Below are 23,954 nucleotides of genomic sequence, written 5' to 3' on the forward strand. Positions count from 1 at the left end.
GGCTGGGCTGAGGCAGGGTGGGACTGTGCTGGGAGACCCTTCACTTCTATGGGCACTGGGATGTGCTGGCCAGGGTTCAGGGGCAAGTGACACTGAGGAAGGCTGGTGGTGAGCAGGTGACAGCTAGAGCCTGGAATGGGACTTGGGGCTGGAGCAGCAAGCGGGCTGCTGTGGAAGTGCCAGGTGGCAGAGGGGCCCACAGAGGGTTGGCAGCCTCTCCCTGGACATGGAACACGCTGAGGCTGTTAGCCAGGTGCTGGCTGTCCTTGTTGAGGGTGACCTCCTGCCACAGAGGCCCAGGGCCTCGCTGCCATGGCTTCTGTTGCTGCCTCGCCCCACGGCCCAGCTCTTTGCAGGCCTTGTTGGTTCTCCCTTCTGCATCCTCCAGCCTGTCTACCCGGGCCCCAAGGCATGCCATGGCAGCCATTCTGCCTCCATCTCCACTCAGGATGGCTGCACAGCCCCGCCACTGCAGGCCATCCCAGGACTGCAGCTGGCCCATCTCTCCTCCGCCCAGCCCCTGGAGTGGGCCTCGGATGTTCCCCCTTGGAACCCTCACTTCCTCTGCTTGGGCTCTTCCTGTGGGCACCTGTAAGGCTTGCTCTCATTTCTCTCAGGTTGGGGCTCAGAGAAGCCTCCAGTGTCTAGTTCACAGCTCCCTTCCATCATGCCCTCAGCCCCCCAGCTATCCCCGCTGGACATGACATGTGTACACCTATCAACTCTTCCTGCTGCAAGGGGTAGGACCTGCATGAAATGGCACCTGGCAGCTTGGTAGTGAGTGTCTGTCTGGTGTCCAGCTATGGTGGAGCCACAGGGATTGGCCTTCAGACAACTCACAGAGAAGACAAAATGCCAGATGTGGCACAGCAGCCAGCACAGGAGAGTGACCCCAAAGAGCAGGGAACAAATGTACAGAGCCGGCCACCACCTGGGATGGCACATGGAGAACTCAGCGGCCTGAATCGAGACAGCTGAGGGTCGGCCAGGGCCTCTGGAGTTTGCACACTTAAGTGGAGATCACCTGGAGCATCCTCTCAAGGCCCTTTTCATACATGAGAGAGTCAGGAAGAGAGAGAAGCCTCGTCCTTGTGGGGCACCAACTCAAGGTTGGAAGGCCATGTTCACCTGGAGCAACTGCCCTGTGGAACCCATCTCACCAGGCCAGACCTGGGTGATACTCCACTGCGTCCAGAACAGAACTCCAGAGTGAAGAGGCTTTGTTTCAGTCCAACTTCCAGTGGAATGAAGTCTAGTACCTGGTGTCCATGGAAGAAAACATGCCCAGAAGCAGGACAGCAGTACCCATAGGTCCATCGCCAGCCAGGGGGACACTGGACTCCACCCCAGACAAGGGTGCTGGCGGCTCATTGCGCCCTCCTATTCAGAAAGCAGAGGAAGCTGGGGCTCGCGGAGGCGGGTGAGGGCAGCGCAGCCTAGGTGCCTCACTAGGCGACAGGTGGGGAGCAGGGTGGACACCGCGGAAGAGACTGCGAGCCTGCAGGGCGCTGCAGAGCCTCAGAAGAGCAGGGTTTGGCTGAGTGGAGTCCTGGGGCAGCCTGGGGGCTGGAATTGGGGTGGGAGTGGACAGCTGCTAGAAGAAAAAGTGGCTATAAAATGTCCCCATTTGACAGAATCATAAACCCACTGATGCAAGAAGCCTGACATGGCCCCGAGGAAAATGCTACACACATCATGAGCCAATTCCCTGAAACCAACAGAAAAGGAAACTCTTCAGCAGCCAGAGAAAAAAGACACTCTATGCTGGGAGGATAAAGATGAGAACAGCAGCAGAGGATCGCTGGAGACCAAGCAGGCACAGTGGGACAACACAGTAGGATAGCACCGTGACCGCGCTTCAGGCAGCCTCAAGTCCCCTGTGCTGTGCCCCAGGAGCAGACCATGGGGACCTGGAGAGCCAGTCTGCACTGAAGACACCTTGGGTGGGTCCCAGGCTTCCCTGTGCCACCCCACAGAGCTGCCTGACGAGGACCAGAACCACCAGCCCAGTGAACCTCTTTCTTTTGTGACTTACCCATACTGTGGTTTTGTCCCTAGCAACAAAATGGACAAACTCATTGAAAATTTTTGACAAAAATGAAAGAGAAATGCTTTTCAGACAGGCAGGGGCTGTAGAAAAATGACAGGAATGTCAAAGAAGCTTTCAGACAGGAGGAAATTGTACCAGGGGGAAAGCAGGCCTATGTGAAGAGCCTGGTGGTCAGGGTGGTGGACACGGTAGGCTTCCAGGCTGTTTTAAGATCTCTGGGAAGGACAACCAGCCATGTGGCGAGAATGCCAAAGACCCAGCGCAAAGGCCACACGAGAACATGGGCAAAGGAGTTGAGTAGACCCTTCTCTGTAGAAGAGTCACCAGTGGCTGTCAGCAGAGGGTCCAGCCCTACTGACCCCAGGAAATGCCACACCTGTACTGCACACCTTCAGTATGGCCTTCATCCAATGAGGAGCCCGTGCCCTGATGAGGGAGTTCTGATATCGCTGCCACACATGAACCTGAAAAATTCTGCTGCGTCTAGTAAAGCCAGCCAGACAGAAACTGCACGACCCGCCTTGAGGCCCTGAGCAGTGGGACTAGCAGCAGCAGAAAGCAGACGCCGGGGACAGGGCAGTGGGAGGTGCTGCTTGAGGGCCCAGTGTCGATTGGTGGAGACAGAAGCTTCCAGAGGAGACAGCAGTTTCTGCTCAACAGCTTCCTGTACTTGATGCCATTAACTGCAGGTTATAATGTAAAATTTGTATCTTTAGCACAACAAAAATAATTTTTCTAAAAGCATTTGTTCAAACAAAAATGTATTTGGGATTTTATGATAAATGCAAACAACATTTATGATGACAATACTAAGGCACTAAGGCCAAGAAAGAAGTGGGAGTGCCCTGTTGGAGGTTCCCAGGGCCTGTGCGTGAGGACCCAGGCACAGGCAGACACCTTGAACAGCAGGCCCGGCCTCGCCCACAGCCTGCAGCTGCGCTTTCTTGGTGTTGGGCAGACCCGTGTTCTACGGCAGCACGGTGTCCTGGAGTGAGATGCTGTTGCTGAGAAAGCCCAGAGAAGTAGGCCGGTAAAGACCAGAAAATGGGGTGATAAGGAAGTCATCCCAAAGGCAGGAAAGGAGAGAAGGGACCGAGAACAGATGGTGCAGGAGTAGCAGGGTGGCATGTTTGAGCTCACCATCACCCACGTTAAATGTGAAAGTCCAAATGAGAACCTCAGCTATGCAGGGCAGAGGCCATTGGGCCTGTTTTTTGTTGTGTTGTTTTTTAACAAAAAAGAAAAACCTAAGCTGGGAGCAGTGGCACACACCTGTAATCCCAAATACTCAAGAGGCTGAGGGAGGAGGACCATGGTTGAGGCCAGCCTGGGTCTTTTAACAAAACCCTATCTCAAAACTAAAAGGGCTGGGGATGTAGACAAGGGGTGGAGTGCTCTCCCCGCCTATGTGAGGCCTGGGCTCAACCCACAGAGCTGTCTTGATGGTCTAGAAGAAAACCGCTTGAGTGTCAAAGAACCAAGTTGGAAGCCAGAGGGTGGGATGAGCATCTGCCGTTGGGCAGATTTCATGGTGGTGGCATCCCAGGGAAGTACAGGCCCAGCCCTTAGCACACCCAGCATGCCCAGCACATCCTGTCACCAGGGCAGGCCCAGCCTTTAGCCACACCTGCTGACACATGGAAGTTCCAGGTGCTAAGACCACTCCTGTTATCTTCCTGTCCCTCTGAGCCTGCCTTGTGCTGGGCACAGGGAACCCAGCAAGGACAGCTGCTTCCTCCTGGCAGAATCTGAGTCTCCCTGGCTGGACCCTGCTGTGCAGCAGCCTCCTGTGTGGCCACATAACCCTGCCCCTCTCATCTGCCTTGCACTCTAGGTCTGCGCTGCCCCTTGTGAGGCCACCTGTGCCTTCTAGGAATTTCCCAAAACGTTCAGCTCCTTGCAACCCCCCCACACTGCTTCCCCCATTCCTCTGCCACAGACGGCAAGGAAGGTCAGGTGGGCTCAGTGGGCTCTATCCCTGCCTTTGTTCCTTTAGGGCTTTGCCTGCCTGTGACAGGGACACAAAACCGGCCTACTCTGAGTAGCAGTGTCCCCAGGGGCTCTTGTGGAAGGAGCAGCCCTGGCTGCAGCTGCCCCCTTTCCATATCACATGAGCCATGGTGGTGGGGTTTTGCACAGTGTGAGGGTGGCACGTGGCTGCTGTACTTTGGTTTCGTTGCTGCTCATGTGCAGATGTGCAACCCGGCCCTCCAGATGCAGTGTCCTCCCGCAGAGTAGCTGAGTTCTTACTGGTGTGGCTTGAAACTCAGCCTGGTGGAACCAGACCCTGGACCACCCAGAGAACTTGGGCTGCTCCAGACATGGCTCTGTTTGGCTACCAGAGGTCCACACTGTCATCCCCCATCCCACCCCCAGTGCAGGTGGAAGAGCCAGCCCTTCTCAGAGAGGGGCCAGCTGCCATCCCTGCACACCCACCAGCCTTGGGCTCTGCTTGTGCACATCTGCAGGGAGTCCAGGCCATTAGCCATGAAAAAGCTGAGGCTGCAGGGCCCTGTGGGCCCCTGCCTGTCCCTAGGAGCCACTCCTGGCCTTGTTGAGGGTGCAGTTCTGCCAGGTGCCCATCAGGTGGCACCAACAGCATATCGGTCCAGCTGCTTGGACTCCATTGGTTCTTGGTGCTCTAGCTGTGCCCCTCCCCCTGCAGCCTTTCCTGGCTCTGTCCTCTGTCAGGCTGCTCCTAGGGGCTTCCTGGAGCCTTCTTGCACTGTGGCCCAGGTCATCACTGCAACCTGCTGCATCCTCTCTGGGAGTCCTGCTCTTTCTAGCTGCTCTGCCTGACAGACAGCAGCAGGAGCTGGCAGGCCGCCTGGACAGCCTTTGGGGGAGAGGGTTGGGTACAGGGCAGCAGGAACAGTGCTGGTGCCCAGCAGCATCTTCCCTTGGAGTCTCAGGACAGTCGCTGGGCCTCTAGCCAAGTCCTTGCACCCCTGAACTCACTGGGCTGTGAGGAAAGGGCTCCTGCTGAGCCTGGAGTGCCAGCTTCCCTAGGCCACGAGCCCCACCCAGCCCCAGCAGAGCCAGCCACAAACTTGAAAAGCAATTTTTATTGAAGAGTTTGGAGGGAAAGTATCATAATAGTAAAAATGCTAAAGTTGACTGTTGTAAAAAACGGCGTGGTACAGCAGCGGGCGCCGTCTGGCCAGGGGCAGGAGGGCCAGGACACGGCCTGGAGTAAAGCATCTGGAAGGACAAGTGCTAAGAGACCATCTGAGTGGAGGCCATGACCCGAGGGGAGGGGGCTTTCCTGTCACTAAGATGAACCCCCGAGTGCCTCCACACAGCAGAATAGACAGCAACAATTGAAACTCGCTCCCCTGCCCTGTCAGGCCCACCCCCCAGCCCCGTGTGGGGCCAGCTCCAAGGACCTCCTCAGAGGCACAGTCCTTGGGCTAGGGGCTGCCATGTGCCTTCCTGAGGGAATGAAGGTGCTCCTGGTGCCCCCAGACTGGGGCAGGGGCCTGGTCCTTAAAGGCAGGTGATAGCCGAGAGGGATGGCGGCAGACAGGGCAGTGGCCAGACCCACAGGCCCACATTGCAGGGGGCTGCAGAAGTCCTTAACGTTCTCCTAGGGAATTTAATGTTCTGAGGGCCAAGGCCATATCTGGAGAACAAATCGGATGAAATAAATTAAGAAAAACTGCAGAAGAGTTTTCCTTTTGACCTGGCGGGGAGGCAGGATGCCATCCACAGCAGGAATATCCTCCCACCCGTGGAGGCTGGCATAGCTCCTCCCCAGTGCGTCTGAAAATGAGACCATCAGATACAGATCGTCCACATGAGGCTCCTGGGTCCAGGACATCTCGCAGCACAGGGCTGCCAAGGCCCTCCTGGCGGCCCTCAGGCTGTGCCGCTGGCCGAGTAGGAGAACTGGGGGAAGTGTGGCCTGCGCTCGCTGTCCACGCACTCCATGTTGTCATCTGCGGGGCCACAAAGATGGCTCAGATCCAGTGCTACCCATCATGCAGCAGGGCCCCCACCCACAAGCCATGAGCCTGGCCCTCAGAATGCCAATTCCCTGCCCTGGTCACTACCAGCCTTCAAGAGGAACTGGATCTTAAAGCATCTGAAGCCCATAAAGCCAGACACTGCTGCCCCAGGCAGAGGCAGTGCCCAGTCTGCCCGGGAGAGAGCGGCTCTCCCTCACCTTGGTCAGGCGGGGTGATGGTGATCATCTGCGCCGTGAACTCCTCATCAAAATACCTGGTATCCGTCTCTGATGTGACCTGGGGCTTGAAGGGTGGGCTGAGCTGCAGTGGGGGACAGGAAAGACAGGTTAGAGGCCTCCCTCCATTCCCCAGCAAACCCCACCTCAGGAGGAGCTGGACCCTCCCAGCGCCTGAGCTCCCCCAGGCAGCACTGCCATCCTGAGAAGGGCACAGCTCTGGGAGGGGTGCTTCCGGGAACCCCAACAGTAAGGGGAGGGACACTCCTGTTCCCTCCCTGGCTGTCATTTACTCAGGTTTTCTTAAGAATGGGGACGGAAAGGGTCAAAAGCAGACTGGGCCAGGGCACCGGGTGAGCCTGCCTGCCTCTTTCTGCCCAGGGAGCACACAGCATTCAGCTGGGCAAGAACACAGCTGGGAGAGGACCTCCAGTGGCCCCAGGGTCACAGGCAGGCACTGTCCTTAGTCACCTTAGGACAGGACTACCCCTAGAGGACTCGTGTGGTTTTGGGTCAGGGCTGGGCAGAAGGTGTCAGGAAGCTGGGCAAGAGCAAGGGACCCTGTGTTGCAGGGAGGACTGAGGCATGGGCCCAGCCCATCAGCCACATGTGAACTGTGATGGGCATTCACCAAGGGTGTGCTCGGTGACAGGACCCATGTAGTACAGCCCTTCTGCCTGCTGGTGGACTCCACACTGCTGGTAGAGCCGGTGCTGTTCCCCACACTCAAGGGGGCATAGTTCTCCTAGCAGCAGCAGGGCCTGAGGTCGAACCCTGGAGGAACCGGTAGCGAGCAGGGGGTGCCACCTCAGCCAGCCCCCACCCGTGCAGCGCTGGGGAGGGGCCCTGGTACTGGCACCAGACGCAGTGCAGGCGAGGCACAGGGTGTGTGCAGCTCCTCTGGGGGAGGAGGAAGGGCTGGACCAGCTTCCAGGAGGACGGCTGCTGTGTCAGACCCTCTGAGTGCAGGCCACAGAGGGGCATGGACAAAGCTCCTGGTCGCCGGGCCTCAGCAGGCCCAGTGGCGAGTGTGCCAATCAGCCACGCACTACCCTGTGCGTGAGGGAAGGGTGTGCGCCCAGGCGGCTGTGCGCATGTGCAGAAGTGAGCATGCTCGCAGCGGAGGAGCCAGTCGTGACTGGGTGCATGGGGAGCTTGGCACCTTCTTCTCATACACATCCTGCCACACGATGCTGGCAAAGAAGCGGTGCTGCATGATCTCCTTGGCATCCTCGGAGCCCCCGCCGAGCCTGCAGGGAGACAAGCAAGAGGCTCAGGCCACGCTCAGCTGGGCAGCACCTCTGTGGTGGGACCCAGCATGCCCCTCTGAACATCTGTAGGAAGCCCCGCAGTTAGAGCTGCAGCAGGTTGAGGACCGCCCCCCAGCCCGGGCCTGCCCCCCCCTGAGGACGCTGAGCGCAGGCCACAGATGAGCACTGTCCCACACTGTTGGACACAGCTCTAGGCACACCTGGGGCGGGGCCAGAAGCAAAGCTGTAGCCAGGCTGGCGCCCTCACCTCTGCTTGGGGTCCTTCTTCAGCAGTCCGGAGAGCAGGGACTTGGCCTCTGGGCCCAGCGTGCGAGGGAAGCGGATCTCCTCCATCAGTATGAGCTCAAACAACTTCTCGTGGTCCTGGTTGTAGAAGGGCAGGCGGCCGCACAGCATCTCGTACATGACCACACCCAGCCCCCACCAGTCCACGGCCCGGCCATAGTCATTGTCCTCCAGCACCTGAACAGGGGCTCAGTGTCACAGCGTGCCAGGACACCGGAGAGGAGGGGCAAGAGGGTGGGGTGCTCAGTGCCATAGTACACACATGACGTGTGGGGACACCCACCTCAGGGGCCAGGTACTCGGGTGTCCCACAGAAGGTCTTCATGGTGGCGCCGTCCTTAATGCCCTCCTTGCACAGCCCGAAGTCCGTGATCTTAATGTGCCCGTCCTTGTCCAGCATGAGGTTCTCCAGCTGTGCAGGGAGGCCCTGGTCATTGACGCCAAGCCCCACCCCCTGGCTCCCGCCAGCCCGTGGCGCACCTTGAGGTCGCGGTACACGACGTTCTTCTCGGAGTGCAGGTAGTCCAGGGCCGACACGATCTCTGCGCCGTAGAAACGAGCCCGGTCCTCGGAGAACACACGCTCGCGGGACAGGTGGAAGAAGAGCTGCGGAAGGGGAGCCTAAGGGGCGGCAGGAGGCTCCGCCCCACCCCGGCAGGGGAGGGGTCACCTCAGCAGGCAGCTACTACCCCCAAACACCACACCGCTGGAGCAGGACGTCTGAGGCCCCCAGAGGGACAAGCGCCACCCACGAAGCTGTCCCACTATGAAGCTGGGCACCTCAGGCAGCAAAGCCATCCGTCCACCCACCCTTTGCCCAGCACTTCACCCAGCCCTACCTCTCCCCCATTGGCGTACTCCATGACGAAGCAGAGGCGGTCGTGGGTCTGGAAGGAATACTTCAAGGCCTGAAATGGAGCACAGCTGGAGCCAGGGCCTGACACAGGCCACCAGGCTGGGCCCAGGCAGCCAAGAGGCACAGGGCCTGTTTTAAAGACGAGCAATATGGGGTCTGGGTTCAAGTCCAAGGGAAAATTAGGGTCTCAAGTGGATAGTGAGCCAGGCTCTGGGGCCATCAGAATCAGGTAAGAAGCTGAGCGTTGGCTTGGGGCTTCTGGCCCTAGGCTCCCAGCTGCCAGGGCTACCTTCCCATCTGTGCCCAGAGCAGCCTTGTCCAAAGGGAAGGCCCACTAATGACCAATGCTGAGCCTCCCTCAGAAACATTACAGGCCCCTGGTCATGTGCCACTCCTGGGCCAGCTCCCCAGGGCAGGGGTACACCCAGCCTGCACCTCAACAGAGGTCTGCAGAGAGGCAGGGTGTGGGGTGCTTGGGGCCCAGGGCCTTAGCAGGGTGGAAGACCAAAGTCACCTGCTTTGCCTTCCGTGGACACTGAGCCAGCAAGCACTGCCCAGGCCCATACCAGGTGCCCTCTCACCCAACCTTCCGCTGGCCACATGTGAAGCCCTTGGGTGTGCCTGGAAGACAGGACGGCAGCCCCGTGCCAGTGTCTTCCTGCCCTGCCCCTCCCTGCCTAGGCAGGACGGCGCCCACTCACTGTGAGGAAGGGGTGCCTGGAGTTCTGCAGGACACGGTTCTCAGTGAGTGTGTGGGCCACCTCGTCCTGAAAGGCAAGGCCAGGTGAGCACCCAGGCCACCCTGTCCCCTGTCCCTGCCCCATATGCTGCCCACCCCATACCTTGGCCACGATGACCTCCTTCTTCAGGATCTTCATAGCGTAGTAGCGGCCTGTGGCCTTCTCCTTCACCAGGATCACCTTCCCAAAGGTGCCCTTGCCCAGTAGCTTCAGGTACTCAAACTCATTCATGGTCTGTGGCAGTGGGCAGAGCCTGCTCAGCACCCTGCTCAGCACCACCAGCCCTGGGGGCAGAACCATCTGCTGGACAGTGTACAAGGTGGTGGGGTCTGTATCACCTCTGGCAGGCTAGGTGTGGATTTGGGCCCCACCCTCACACCTGTGGGCCTGTGGGACAAGTGGAAGGCCAGTGCTCACAGCAGAACTGGGCAACACCCCAGGCCCTCTGGCCACTGTCCTGACTTCACTTCCAACACAAGGGGGTGTCCAGGGAGGGAGCAAGGCCTCCTGTCAGCAGAGGCAGGAGCTGGGCCTCACCACGCGGTGCTTGGGCTTGACCAGGGACACCTCCATCTCCTCTGCTCCCGAGTTATCACTGGGTGAGCCCGAACGGAAGTCCATCATCTCTTCCTCTTGCCTCTTGAGTCCATCAGCCACGGTCTGGATGGCTGTTGTCCACTCCTCCCTACAGGGGCTCAAGTGAGGCTCTGGGCACCAGCAGGGACTCCACCATGCATCACCCACAGCCAGCTGGCAGTTCCAGCTCAGGCGGCTGTCTGACCCCAGGCAGAGCCCTGAGGGGCCACCTGGCCTAGACTGCACACATTCCAGGACACTGAGGTCCAACCCCAGCAGGATAGCATCCCCTCCCACCCTGTGTTCATTTCCAGCCTCAGTTTCCCCACCCATACCCTACAGGCCTGGGCTAGTTTGCAAAATGGCCTCTGAGGAGGGCCAACCCAGGCATCCATCTCCAACCCTGGAGGCCACCTTCTGCAGCCAGGCCCTTGCCCTCACCCTACATACCGCTCCTCAGGCGTCTCCACATGGAAGGTGCGTTCGATGACCGTAGTCCACTGCAGGCAGCGGATGATGAAGGTGTTGGGCCTGGGCCGCTCTGTCTTCATCAACTGGCATTCTGGGTGGGCAGGGAGCATCTGTCTGCACTTGACCTCCCTACAGTGCTGCCACAGGGACTAGGGCCCTATTCCAGCTGGGACACTCTACTCTGGAGCTGCAAGGCACCCCGAGAGGGTGTCCGGGGCTATGAAGTCAGCCCCACACCATCGCCCCTCCCCAGTGCTTCCTGTGGTCTCTGAGCCCCAACTAGTGCCAGAGCCCTGAGGAGGGCAATGGAGGTGCATGGAGATGGGGGCCACAGCCGCCCTTCCTACCCGGTGCAGGGATCTCTTGCTGTTTTCCCAGCCACAGCTAGAGCACCTGCAGAATATGCTCATCTGCAGCACACACACCTGGAGCAGTTCACACCTGGTGCGCACACACCTGGAGCATGCACACCTGCCATGGCTGGATTGTGGGGGACACACCAGGCCCTGAGGGGTATGAGTGCTATGAGCAGAGAGGGCGTCTCAGCAGGACTCTGCGGGCAGGAGGGGCTGAGGGGCCAGCCCAGGGGCCTCCCACATTCCATCGTCTGGGCCCTGGCAACGCAAGGGGCTGGCTGGCTCCACTGAGTGAGCAAGGGGCCGCCTGCCAGGCCTGGGGGCCGGGAAGGGGCTTGGGGCCCAGCCTTGGGGAAGGACCTGATCAGCCCGGTGGGAAACCTGCCTGGGCCCTGTCATCTGGGCACATGGTCTCCCGCTCATTCCCAGAAAGCCTGTCAGTGGGAGGCAGTGCCCAGAGCTGGGGTCTCGCCCCATCACACCAGATCCCATCCTCAGAGAAGCTCCTGGACGGGGGCTACAGCACAGCCGCCCACTCCATGCTCTGCTGCTTAGCAGGCCCCAGAGGCTGGCACCGTCCTCTGTGTGCCACCTCCAGAGCCCCTCTCCTCTTCCCTGCCCTCAGCCAGGGCTGCCTCCCGACAGCAAGGCCCTGCTTTGGGTGCTTTGGGAACCCAGGGAATATGGCCTCCTCCCCACCCCACAGAGGGGAACCAGGGAGAGCTTGCGGAGACCCTACTAGGGGATGGGGGGTCTGCTTCCTGGGTCTCTTCCCATTATGGATGTCCCCCACCACTGCAGGGCCAGCAGCTCGAGGAACCAGGAAAAAGGAAATCAGGGCTCAGAGACATCTGATCCTGAAAAGGCCCCCACAGGAGGCCTCTCGACCAGGAGCCCCATAGGGCAAGGCCTCTGCTCCCTGATAAGGAGCCTCATCTGATGGTAGGGCTGCTGACGTCCTCCCCCTCAGCCCAGCGCCAGGCACAAGGAGGGGCTGGTGAGGATGAGGTGGGGGTCCTTCCCCATCCAGCCTGGGGATGGCAACCTGTACATCTCCTCCTCCAAGGCCCCAGAACCCCGGGGACAAGCAGGGTGGAGGGGTTAGAGGACCCAGGATCCCAGGAGGGTGAGCGGAGCCACCTGGTGTGAAGGGAGACATGAGCAAGGGACCAGGGGTAGAACCCAGGTCTGGGGCATCGCACTGCACATCCAGATGCAGCCCGAGACGGATCCCAGAGGCCTGCCTTGAGCCCACTGCTCCAGATGTCCCACAGCTGATCCCTCACCACCCACACAGTTACACCTGCATGCCTGGCCAGCACCCTGGGCCAGCCCCTGGGAAGACTGGGCCACAGGGTGGCCCCACGGGAAGCAGACCAGACCTGGAGGTACACCTGCCCCAGCATCTCAATCACTCTGGCTCATGTGGGCTGGAACCTGCAGATGCCTTCAGCAGACAGCCTGGAACAGCCTTGCCACCTTCACCCATCAGGAGGGTGGGACACAAGCTAGGAAGGCACAACAGGCCCCACAGGCCAGGGCTCGGGGGGTAAGGGAGGTGGTGCTCTCTCTCTGTGCCCTCCCCACCAGGGGGTATCCCACTGGGTGCCCCTGGCTGCTCTGTTAAGCCCCAACCAGAGGAAGGCCCAGTCTCCCCAGAGGCCAGGCTCTGTCCACAGGTGAGACCCCTCGTCCTTCCAAGCAAGAGCACCAGGGCTGGGAAGTAGTTTGGATGGCCCGGGCCCAGTCAGCATTGGCCGCTCAGCAGTCCTACAGAGGTGACAGGAGCCAGCTCTGCTAGGCCTCTTCCCAGGGACGACACAGAAGCCAAAAGAGGGCCTTGGCAGAGAGTTTGGTGGGCACAGAAAGCTCTAGCCCTGCTCAGCCACCTCATTCCAATCCAAGGTGGCCAGGGGGACACTTACGTGCCACAGAGAAGTTATTGAGGGGGGACTCCCTCTGGTCAACATCCTGGGGCCGCTCCTTGTAGCCGATGAAGGTTCCGTCATTCTTGAGGAGGAAGTATCGTGGCCGCCAAGTCTTGATGTACTCCCCTGTGGGACAGGGCTGTGAGGGGCTATGTCAACCCCCTCCTGGCCCCACCCCACAGGACATGTGCATGGGCAGCAGGCTGGGGTGGGCTGCTGGTGACAGTGCTGGGTCCATGGGGAGGCAGGCTTGCTGGCGTTTCAGGGCCAGGGCACCCAGACTCGGGGAGTAGCACTGATGGGGAAATGGGGAGGGGCCAGAGGGCACGCAGGGTCTGGCAGATGGCAGCCACAGGTGACAATGGCATGTGTGGCTGCCTACCACAGCCAGAACCTGGTGTCTGGAGGGGAGAGGACCAGTACCACACTCCTGGCAGAAGTTGATCTCTGTGCCAGAGTCAGCCAGAGGGACAGAGCTGCCGACTGGGGGCATGGAGTGCACCTCGGCACCGTCCATTGAACCAGACCCAGGAGGCACCCAGAGCTGGACACCGTGGGCATCAGGACCCAGGCTGGGACTGCCCTGGGTCAACCAGGTGCACAGGAACATCCACCTCAAGTTTTGCAACATCAGCCGTAAGCAGGCGTTCACACGTAGGAACCAGAGCAGATGTCCTCTGTGAGCTCACAGTGACTGTCATTTTTCATACTGACACCCGGAAAAAATGTTTCATTTACATTTTGCCGAGCAAGGAGTCTGAAGAGCAACGGGGAGCTCACTAATGAGGCGACTTCTTCATCTGCAGGGACACTGGGCAGAGGGCAGAGGAGCCGGCCCATGGGGCAGGGTCCTCCTGCCACACTGAGCTCTGGACGAGGGCACCTGGAGGGACGTGGGGGACAAGCAATGGCTCTGTCACCAGGCCATCTACCACTGGGTCCAGCAGGGTGAGGCCTAGGTGCTTAGGCCCCCAATGCACGGCATAGTTGCTATGGCCAGGCACCCAGGGGACCAGGCTCCAGCCCATGGAGATCATCTCCTGGGGTGTATGGGTCACAGAGGGCCAGGCAAAGGTGCTGCCCCTCTCCCCACATCCCTGAGGGTCCTGGCCAGCCTGCCTTCTCTATCCAAGGCACACTGCATCCTGGTGTTCCAGGTGGGAGCGCTGTCCTCCTGGTGCTGTAGGTTGGGACCCTCTGAGAGCCACTTCCTTCCTGCATAGAAGCCTGTACCCCCTTGAGGCCACCCACCTGCCAGGTGCAGGCTGAGGGAACTCTGGGTACAGTGCACCCCCTGGGCTCCCCCTCCCTCTGGCTCCCACTACCCAGACACTGCAGCCAGACGCTCCACAAGCAATGCAGAGGCCTGGCCTCATTCTGCATGGCCTGAAGTGGGAGTGCCTGTCATGGGAGTGGCCCCCCGCCAGCCCCGGAGTGGCCAGAGCCCACTCTCAGGCCACACCCCCAGCCCAAGGAACCTGTCCTCAGCACTTAGGAAGGGGCAGGGAGGAGCTCTCCGAGATGCTGTGCAGAGCTCACGTGTGGGAAGGTACCTCCAAGGGAAGGAAAGATGTCACCCGCTTTTTGCTGGCCTACAGCTCACGTGGCCACAGGGCAACTGCCAACCCAGCTCCAACACCCCTGGCCCTGGATCCCATGGCCACTTGGGGCCTTGCCTAATAGCCAATGCCAACGCTGGAGAATGGGGTCTGAAACCCCAGCAACTGGCCTCCCCCAGCACAAACCCCGGGCCAGCTCTGCCTAGGTCAGCGCACCCCACCTGCAGCTCCTCCAGGAGACCGTCCCTGTGGCCTCAGGGCCTGGGAGGTGCAGCAGGCAGCAGAGACTCCAGAGATCAGACAGAGCTGGCTGGGGGGCTGCATGCCCACCCCATCCTGCCCCCTCACCCCCCACGTGTGCCCACCCGCCAGCGCCAGTCTGGAGCTGTCGGCCCCTGATGGAGTGCCTTCCATCTCGCCAGCTGCCGCTCCCCAGGACGCTAACTGAGCAGAGAGGCTGATGAGCACCGCACCCGCTCGCCCCGGAAATCCATCTTGATCCCACCACCACGGCCCCCCTGTGTGCCCCGCACGGCCCCCAGCACCACCCGGCACTCAGTGCGCCCGCCTGGCTCCCAGCCCTGACCCAGATCTGTCTCCTCCCAGCTCGTGCTCTACAGTCCCAGCCCCCATGGCCCCTGAGCACCCTAGGACGGGAGGTTCTAGGAGCCAGACCTAGGGGTGCCCAGCCCCCCAGAGATCTCAGGAGGGACTCGGTATCCTCCCCTTCCCAGCTTTCAAGGCCCTGGGCCCAGGAGACCCAGGTGAGCAGAGGGACAAGGACAGGACCTAAGCAGGCCTTTGCCTGCAGCAGCCTGGCACGCAGGAAAACCCTCCGGAGGGGAGCAGGGCCCTGGGGCCAAGGCTCCAGGACACACACAGCTCTTTCTTCACCCCACCTCATGTCCAGCCGGGCCGTCACTCAGGGTGTCCACCAAGCCAGCTGCAGCATGGGCCACGGCCTGCATGTTAATGTGTTCAGCCCAGACAGAAGGCTAGGCCAGCAGCCGGCTCAGACAACAGCACTCACTCCAGGGCTGAGTGACACAAGATGGACAGGTGGAGGACATGGCTGCCCTGTCCCTTGTGGTCACAGGATGCCTATGGGGCAGCACTTGCCCACCCCTGGGTCTCTAGTGCCAGATCCAGGCCTCTCTCCACCAGTCTCACCAAGCTCCACACACCAACAGGAAGAGACTGACTCAAAGGGGCCACCCTTCTTCTTCAGTGTCACCAGAGGTACGGGCACTCACCCTGGCTGCCAGGCTCCAGACCCCATCACAGCTGCTGAATGTCTTGCACTTGGGTGGGAGTCCAGCCTGGAGGGACTGTGCCAGCCAGTGTCCTCCTCTCCCTGAACAGCCCACAGGGCAGCAGAAGGACAAGGTCCCCCAGCGAGCCCATGTTCCAGACAGATGTAAGGCAGTGATAAGCTGCAAGGCCAAGACTGCCCCTCAGGCTGTCACCCCTAGACTGGGTCCCTACTGCTCTGCACAACCAGGGCCTTCTCCTGCTCTCCACATGGTGGACGGCAAATCACAGCAAACCCCCAGGCCCCGGGGCACCACCAACAACACCCCGGAGCTCAGCTGGGACCCACAGTCCATGCCGGGTGCAGCCCAGCCTGGGCCTCAGCCCGGCACTGCAGCAGTTCCACTTCCCGTGGGCAGGCAGTCAGGACCCTGTGCCTGCTGTGAGGACATGGTGGCCCATGCCCATCCCCGCTCCAATGCTAGGACTCCTGGGCAGGGCAGAGGCAAGACCTCAACCAGCCTCCAGGATTCCCTAGAGCCTTCCCTGGAGGCAGAAGAGCCAAGGAGGGGAGGGGACCCCTGCTGTGCCCACCCCCAACACCAGGTCCTGTCAGGCCCAGAGAAAGAATACACATAGCCAGCAGAAGTCCATACCCGCCATGGCCCGTGTACAACTTGGGGATCCAGGCACAAGGAGTTGGATACAGGGCAGGCAGTGTCCCCCATCCTCTTGCAGCCCCCTAGGTCCCTCAGTATCCCTAAGGGTCAGCCCCTTCTCTGCTGAAGGCTGAGGTTCTGGCAGGCCAGCCTCTCCAGGAAGTCTCCTCACCCAACCTCCCACAACCCAAGTGCTACCATCAGGGCCACAAGGCCAGTGCTTGGGGAGAAGACAGGCCAAGGCCTGCCCTCTCCACGCTGGGCCACGGGTCCTGGGGCACCCACAGCCCAGGCCCCACCTGGGCCCTCCTGAGTTGCTGTGACTCTTGACCCTCCAAGCCACGCCACCAGGCCGCCAGGTCCTGAGCTCCATGAACATCCTCTGAAAGTCCCCAGTTCTCGGGAAACTGCTGGATAAACACTTTGCCACAGCGGCGGTGACAGGCGGCAGCTGGCAGGGGGCCAGGCGGCACCGAGCTGTTTCTCCACAGCAAAGTGAGCCCCAGCAGGCCTGGGGAGCAGGCGCCAGCTGACAGCGGGACCGCACGGTCCCCTGCCGCAGACACATCCATCGCCCACCGACAGCTGCCGGGCGCCCATTTACCTTCTCCAGCACACTGAGCAGACGGCCCTGCCGACAGCAGCCCACGGGCTATGTGTCCAGCCCTCGCTGCCTGCTGGGTGGGCAGTGGGCAGCATGGGTCATCTCCAAGGCCCAATGTACCAGGCCCCTGCCTGGGTCAGAGTCCCACTGCTCCTTATCCCAGCAGGGTCCACAGGCAGGTGGACCCTGTGACCACGAGCCAGAGAAGGAAGGGAAGAGGCCACGTGATCAAGGCCACAGACTCGGCCTGGTACAGCCCAGCCAAGGGCACACGAGCTGCTCCCTGGATGAGCCCTTCTAAAGACGGCACTTGGGGTCTGAATAGGGATGGGGCACAAGCATCCTTGGTCAAAGAGGTGTCCAGCCCCTGCCCAGCAGAGGCTGATGCTACACAGATCCTGGCTGCACCTTTCTCCAGCCGGAGATCCTGCCCCACTCTCCCAGAAAGCCCAGCTGGGTGGCAGGGGTCATTGTGTCCACTAGCTCTCTACAGAAACCAAGACTCAGAGGGACCCTCAATGTCACAGACATGAGCCAGGTGCAGTGGTGCACGCCTGCAATCCCAGCAGCTCAGGAGGATGAGGCAGGAAGATCACGTGTTCAAAGCCAGTGCCAGCAACTTAGCAAGGCCCCAAGCAACTCAGGGAGTCCCCGTCTCCAAATAAAATATAAAACAAGAGCTGGGGATGGGGCTCAGTGGTTAAGTGCCTCTGGGTTCAATCCCTAGTACCAAAAAAAAAAAAAAAAAAGGCAGATATGACCAAAGCCCCAGGTCCTGCTGGGACACACCCTGAGCTCCTCACAGGTCTCTGGTCGTCACGCAGGCTGGCAACAATGCACACACAGGTGGGAGAGGGGAGGGCGGGTCTGGCACCATCACCCACTCTTGCCAAGGTATGGCTGAAGCACGGGGCCTCTCAGCTCCTCTGGCCACTCCAGGGCAGCACTGCTGGGCCTGTCCTCCAGGCCCTATCCCCCAAACTGCGGCCCCCAAACCTCCGGCTGAGCTGCAGCAGAATGCACACCAGGTCCCACCCACCCAGCCCTTCTCCCACAGACCCCACATCCTCCAGGACACTGCACAACACCCACCCCTTGGCAGAAAGGGGCCATACTGGACCCCTATAGGACACAGCTGGTTCTTGTCCCCCAGATCATCCCACTCAGCAGTGTCCACGGCCTCTGCACTCAGCAGGCAGCCCTGCCCCATGCCCACCACCTGGCTTCAGGTCACCCCCACCTGGCAGCCCAACACCTGCCTGTCTCTGGCTACCCTACTTACTCAGCTGCAGCCCACTGACCAGGTGCCACCCACTCTGCTCTGGCCAAGCCATCCCTGCCTGCAGTCTGTGTCAGAACCCACACACTGGGGCCTCCTGCCACCCATTCTACCTGCCTCCCCACCTCAGGGTGGCACAGCAGGGGCAGTTCACTCAGCCCACGCGAAGGGGCCCGTGAAGGAATATGCTCTGGAGGGGCGGGGAGGACAGGGGACTGCTCCTGTCCTGCTCCAGGAGGGGGCTCCTGCCCCAGCCAGTCCCGGCCTGGACCCCCACACAGCACCAGGCCCAGGGGCTCCGGTCCAGGGCCTGCAGGCCCCGCACGTAGCCCAGATGGGCCCAAGCAAGAGAGGTCATGAGGTTCCCAGTAGGACAGAGGACAAGGAGCCAGGATGGGGTGAGCAAGCAGAGCCACCCTGTGGGGGACAGGGAGCTCAGGAGGAGGAGTGGAGAGGAAGCCTGGGAGGCACCTCCTCCCAACCCTGACAAAGCTGTGGGAGGCCTGAGCAGGGGCTGAGCCTGCAGGGGAGGCAAGGGGAGGGGACGTGGCCCTAGAGCTCTTCGCCAGCAGGTCACCCCCAAGCCCCACCCCCCTCAATGACAATGTCTCTAAGACACAGACTTATTATTACTTCCCAGGGTTAAAGTTCCCCAAGGCAGGGAGGCAGAGGGGCCACACAAGCCTGAGTGGGGACAAGTGCTCCAGTAGGCAGGGTCATCCTGGCCGGGGCCTGGGGCCAGCTCTGGGCTGGGGGAGCCTCTGGGTGGGGTGTGCCAAGTGGGCACAGCAGTGGCCTTATGGCTGTGGGGCAGTCCTGGGCAGCGGGCAGCAGTCCCACTCCTGTTGCAGGAGGGCCCAAAGCTGGGCACTGGCCCTGGGCCTCGCCTGGTGTTCCGGGGAAGGGTGAGTGCCCTGCCAAGCCCCTCCCTACGGCGTTTCTAAGAGCCCCCACTGAGGCCTTGATGAGAGGGGGTGACCAGTCACCTGGGGGCTGTCCCACCACACTTCTGCCCCTGTGCAGGCCTAGTGTCCCTCCTGCCAGTGCTCTCCATGCTGCCCTACAGGGTGGACAGCAGAGCAGGTCAGGAGGTGGCCCCAGGGCCCTGCTCCTACTCACACCATCCTTCCCTGTGACCCCCACCATAGAGTCTGGCCCCCTACAGGACACCCATGCCCAAAGAGGACAGGCAACCGGGCAGCAGAAGCAAGAGCACTCCCCACTCAGAGCCACCAGGCTCATCGGCCCCAGGGCCAGGCGGGGCCATTGGTGAGTGACCCCACGCCCCCAGCGTGAGGCTGCCCAGCTTCCTCTTTTGTTGTTTGTGTTGAACGGTGAGCGCAACACATTCACCAAGCAGGAAACGGCCCCCCACCAGCCAAGCCAAGGCTACCGCCATCGGCCAAGCACCAGGTCACCGGGCCCATCCCCTGGGCTCAAGGGCTGGCACACGTTGCCCGCCCTCTCCCTGCACACCTACACATCTCTCCCAGGCTGTCCCCATGGCCAGCACATGTCCTCCTTAAGGGGGACACTTGGTGCTCACTGGTCAGGCCAAGGGCATAGCAGGGCCCCCAGGGAGCACCTATGGCCAACCCACACCTGACCCCAGGGAAACGGAGGCCCAGGGAAGCTGGCAGCACTGCTCACAGGTTCAGGGGCCTCTGGGGGGCTCCCCTCAGTGGTTCTGCAGAGCAACTCCCACCTTTGCACTCAAGCAGTTGACCTGCAACCCTTGCTGTGCACGCTGACACAGGTCAACTGGCCCCACAGACTACCTTCCACTCATGTCCGCTCAGCAAAGCTGCGGCCTCCCAGGAGAAAGGGAGCTGGGCTGTATCCTCAGGGTGCAGACCCCTGCCCACACAAGGACCCTGGAACTAGCTGACAGCATGGCCGGGGCCACAGCTGGGTATGCACGGGGGTCTGTGTCACTGAAGTGGACCACTCTGCACCCCAGAGCCCCCCACAGGGACAGCCTGTGCCAGGACCTCAAGACTGAACCAGAGTGGGTAGGAGGGAGACAATACCCAGGAGGCCCTCAGGGCCAGAGCCAGGCCTCAGTATCCCCACTATGCCTGAAGGGGTCTGGGTCAGGGGGAAGGTCCATTCCAGGATGGGGCAGCCTGGCCCCAGGCAGAGGCCCAGCTTCCAGGTGTTAAGTTAAACGGAGGCCAGGTACATGCCTGCAATCCAGCTACGCAGGAGGCTGAGGCAGGAGGATGGCAAGTCCCAGGCCAGCCTGGGCAACTTAGCAGCAAGACCCTGTCTCAAAACAAAAATTAAAAAGGGTTGCGAGGGGTTGGGGATGTGGCTCAAGCGGTAGCGCGCTCGGCTGGCATGCGTGCGGCCCGGGTTCGATCCTCAGCACCACATACAAACAAAGATGTTGTGTCCGCCGAGAACTAAAAAATAAATATTAAAAAAAATTCTCTCTCTCTCTCAAAAAAAAAAAAAAAAAGGGTTGCGAATGTAGCTTAGTGGTAGGTAAAGCACTGCTGGCCTCAGGCTCAGGACCACACACACAAGAGGAAAACCCAGAAAGTCCAAATGAGGTCGCAACAGGCCTCCTACACACACCCAGGCACACACACCTTGAAGACCCACTCAGGCGACCGCGTCTGGGAGAGGGGACAGGCTGGTTCCCTCCACCTCCACTCCATGGCCTCAGGCTGCTTCCTCTGCTGGGCCCTGCTGGCCCCTGGGAGACTGGGAGGTGCCCACTGGTCAGCACACACTTCTACTTCCAGAGTTCATCCTGACCCAGCCTCCTGGCCACCCTCCCCTCCCTCTCCTCATCCGGCCACCTGCCGTGAGTCAGGGACACTGAAGACAAGCATGGCCAGGAGGACGACAGTGGGGTCTTTGGCTGGAGGCTTGACCAGAGCGGCTGTCCACAGGGCAGGGTGGAGTGGGACCTGTCAGCACTGGGGCAAGGGGACAAAGGTGGCCCAGGCTTTGAGGGGACCACACTCCAAAAGCAGTGGCGCAGCCGGCCTGTTGCACAGCACAGAGCTCTCCACTTGGAGGCTGAAAACTGGGTGCCCTGGGCCAAGCCCAGCCACCTGCAACCTGCCCCAGGGTGGCTCCTAAATGCCTGCTCCCAGGAGCTCACCTGAGGCAGACCTCTGGAAACGGGAAGCGGGCAGCACTGATCGGCCTGGCCACCCACAGGGTGGTACTGCAGCCTCCTCCACAACCCACCTGGGGCTGCCTGGTTGGGCCACCTCCCCACGAGCTCTGGCCCTCAGCAGCTTGCATCCATGATCCCGGGATGGCTCCCTGTTAGACACATGGGGACGTGGAGGCCCAGGGGTGCCTGGACAGCTACAAGTCTGTCAGCAGCTCTGGCTCTGGTGTGGGTGATTCCGGCAGGCGTGTTCTGAAAGCCGCCTGGGGCCACTCCCCAGAGACAGGTGCCCACCACCCCAGTGGCAAGAGAAAGAGCCTGGGCCTGGTCTGCAGACATGGCCGTCTGGCCCCTCATTTGTGGTAGGACACGCATCCACTCTCATCCCCACACCTACACAGCCCCAGCAGGCACGGTCACCCCCACATGGGGCCAGCCCAGGTGGCCATGGTGGGCTGTGCCTTGGGACTTGGGCTGAGAACCAGTGTATTCCAGGTCCCCGATGCACGGGAGGCCAGCAGAGAGGCAGGCCCAGGCCCACCCTGGGCAGGTCACTCCCAGGTGGCAAAGACAAGTGGCCAGGGCATCAGAGGCTGGAGGGCCTGGAGGACATCTGTGTCGCCCCCCCTCCCACTGGGAGGTCCAGGGCATTGCAGGGCAGTCCAAGCAAGGGCCCTGGGCCAGAGCAGAACTCAGAGGGACCATGCAGGAAGGTGTGCAGTCCACCTCCCATGCCCGGCCACCCTGCTAGAGCCCATGCCCCTGGGCTGGGGCTAGAGGAAGACGAGTGGGGCTGGGGACAGGACCCTCTCCCCTGGTGTGGCTGGCACCAGGCAGCAGGGCCTGGAGGCTGCTGAGACTGCCTGGATGGCAACCCCCACTTAAAAGGTCCCCCCTCCATCCCACCAGGGCAGGGCGTCACAAGCAGGGGGACCCCCACAGACCACGAGCCCCCTGCACCAGGTCTCTACCCCACCCATTCCCACTGTGTAAATGGGGAAGCCAAGGCCCGAGGTGCTGGAAGTGCACAGAGCAGCCCCATGGGGTCTCTCAGATGCCCCCTGGGGCCCGCTTGCCCCCCCCTCCCCAGGCCCCTTCCGAAGGTACAACCAGAGTGGTAACCTGGTCACCAGGAGCCCAGGCCTCAGAAGTGCTCCTACCCAAGTCTGACTGGCTGCCACAGGCCCTGTGTGACTGGGGCCAGGCACCTCCTGGGTTGGCCCTAAATCTAACAGTCACTCAACAAGCATTCACCAAGGAAGCAGACTGTTTGGGGCACAGAAAAGGGTCAGGGGTCAGGGCTATGAGATGAGACAAAGGGTGAGATGTGGCTGAAGGGCCTGGGCGAGTAGGCAATGGCTCCATGGACCCAGGCCCAGCAACACTGACCAACCGAGCTCCAGCACACAGCTGACCACACCCTCAATCCCCACCTCAAGCCCTGGGCCCTGGCACCTCCCAGCCACCCTGCAGCCTCCTCCAGTAGCTCCCAGACCTGCCCTGCTGGGGAGCTCCCGTACGTCCCCCAGAACCCTGCCTCACGATACCCACTTCCACCACGACTCCCTGTCTGGGGGGCCTGGGGCTGCCTCCTCCCCTCAAGACACGGGGTTCATCTGCTGGAGGTGGAGTGTGAGGAGTGGTGAGCTGCTGGCACGGATCGCCAGAACTTCCCGGGGAGCAGGTTTGCAGGAAGAGGAAGTCAGAAGGGGGCAGGCTAATGCCCGCCCTGGTACAATAGGGAGTGGCTTGCCCAGGACCCCGGGATGTGAAGCCCACCCCCAGCAGGACAGAGGGGAGAACAGCGGGAAGGCGAGGGCTGCACTCAGGTCCTGTTCCCCTGCTCCTGGCTGGGCCCGTTGGGCAGCGCCCTTCCCCTGGGCTGCAGGGCCGCAGGAGTGGGAAGGCGGGGGGCGGCCAGCTCTGCAGCTCCAACACAAACAGGCCCCAGTCGGCCAGGGCCCTGGGTGGAGCAGAACCCCCTCCCCGGAGTCCAGGCCTCAGGTGGGCAACAGGCCAAGCCCAGCAGCCTGCCCTGCCCTGCCCTCAGGAGCCCTTGGGCAGTGCCTCAGGCTGCCAGCGTGCCAGGCCTGGAACTGCTGGGTCTTCGCTGCCTTCCAGGAAAGCCAGGAGGAAGGCTGGAGCGGCCTGGCGTGCCCCGCCCACCAGGCCCTGCCAGGCAGGGGCCCGAACAGCAGGCCCTGCACAGGGCCTCCCCTCCCACTCAGGAGGCCCACAAGGCTGTGACCTCCACACTGTGGAGGGGTGCTGGGCCCAGGAGCCTCAGGAAAGCGGCCCCTCCTCCCAGCTGGCCTGGCACAAGCACCCACACCTGAAGGAAGCCCACAGGCCGGCGGCCCCACTGGCTCCAGGACCCCAGGTGGACCAGGGCTCACTCCCTGGCCCTGCCCCCCAGGGCCAGCCTGAGGGCAGGCACTGACCTCGTTTGTGTAGCCACCCCTCTTTCACGATGGCCACGTCGTTCATGGTGTCCGTGGCCCCCGCTGGCCGGGGCGGCCCAAGGGTGCAGACACGCTCCTCCAGCAGGCTCCCTCTGGGCTCTGGCGGCCTAGCTGCAGCCTCTGGAAGAAGCCAACAGAGAGTGTGTGAGGGCCGTCTGCTGGGGGCGCCCCCCAAGCTCTCAGAGAGCCCCGTGGCCACGCTCCTCGCCATCTCAGCCAGGGTCTGCCTTCCCTGTGGCCCCTCCCGGCTCCCAGCCCCCATCCTCACCCACCCTCCTCTGCCAGCCTGCCTAA

The 23,954-nt window shown here is 61.4% G+C and overlaps 1 protein-coding gene across 2 annotated transcripts; it reads right to left on the bottom strand.

The window, feature by feature from the left end:
* Positions 1-5,100: 5,100 nt before the first annotated feature.
* Akt1 (AKT serine/threonine kinase 1) lies at positions 5,101-23,780 on the bottom strand. Of its 2 annotated transcripts, none has more exons than XM_015496328.2 (13): positions 23,640-23,780; positions 12,714-12,842; positions 10,412-10,523; positions 9,923-10,070; positions 9,488-9,619; positions 9,347-9,412; positions 8,629-8,697; positions 8,270-8,395; positions 8,073-8,201; positions 7,752-7,966; positions 7,396-7,483; positions 6,216-6,318; positions 5,101-5,988 (listed from the first exon to the last, which is right to left on the bottom strand). In XM_015496328.2, exons 1-13 carry the CDS (start codon positions 23,683-23,685, stop codon positions 5,909-5,911), a joined length of 1,443 nt encoding a protein of 480 aa, XP_015351814.2. In that variant the 5' UTR covers positions 23,686-23,780; the 3' UTR covers positions 5,101-5,908. The 2 variants fall into 2 exon arrangements, with proteins under 2 accessions (XP_015351814.2, XP_015351820.1); XM_015496334.2 differs by lacking the exon at positions 23,640-23,780 and adding an exon at positions 13,455-13,599.
* Between the last annotated feature and the right edge of the window lie 174 nt (positions 23,781-23,954).

This window comes from Marmota marmota, unplaced genomic scaffold (assembly GCF_001458135.2).
Source record: "Marmota marmota marmota unplaced genomic scaffold, marMar, whole genome shotgun sequence".
Lineage (NCBI taxonomy): Eukaryota > Metazoa > Chordata > Mammalia > Rodentia > Sciuridae > Marmota > Marmota marmota.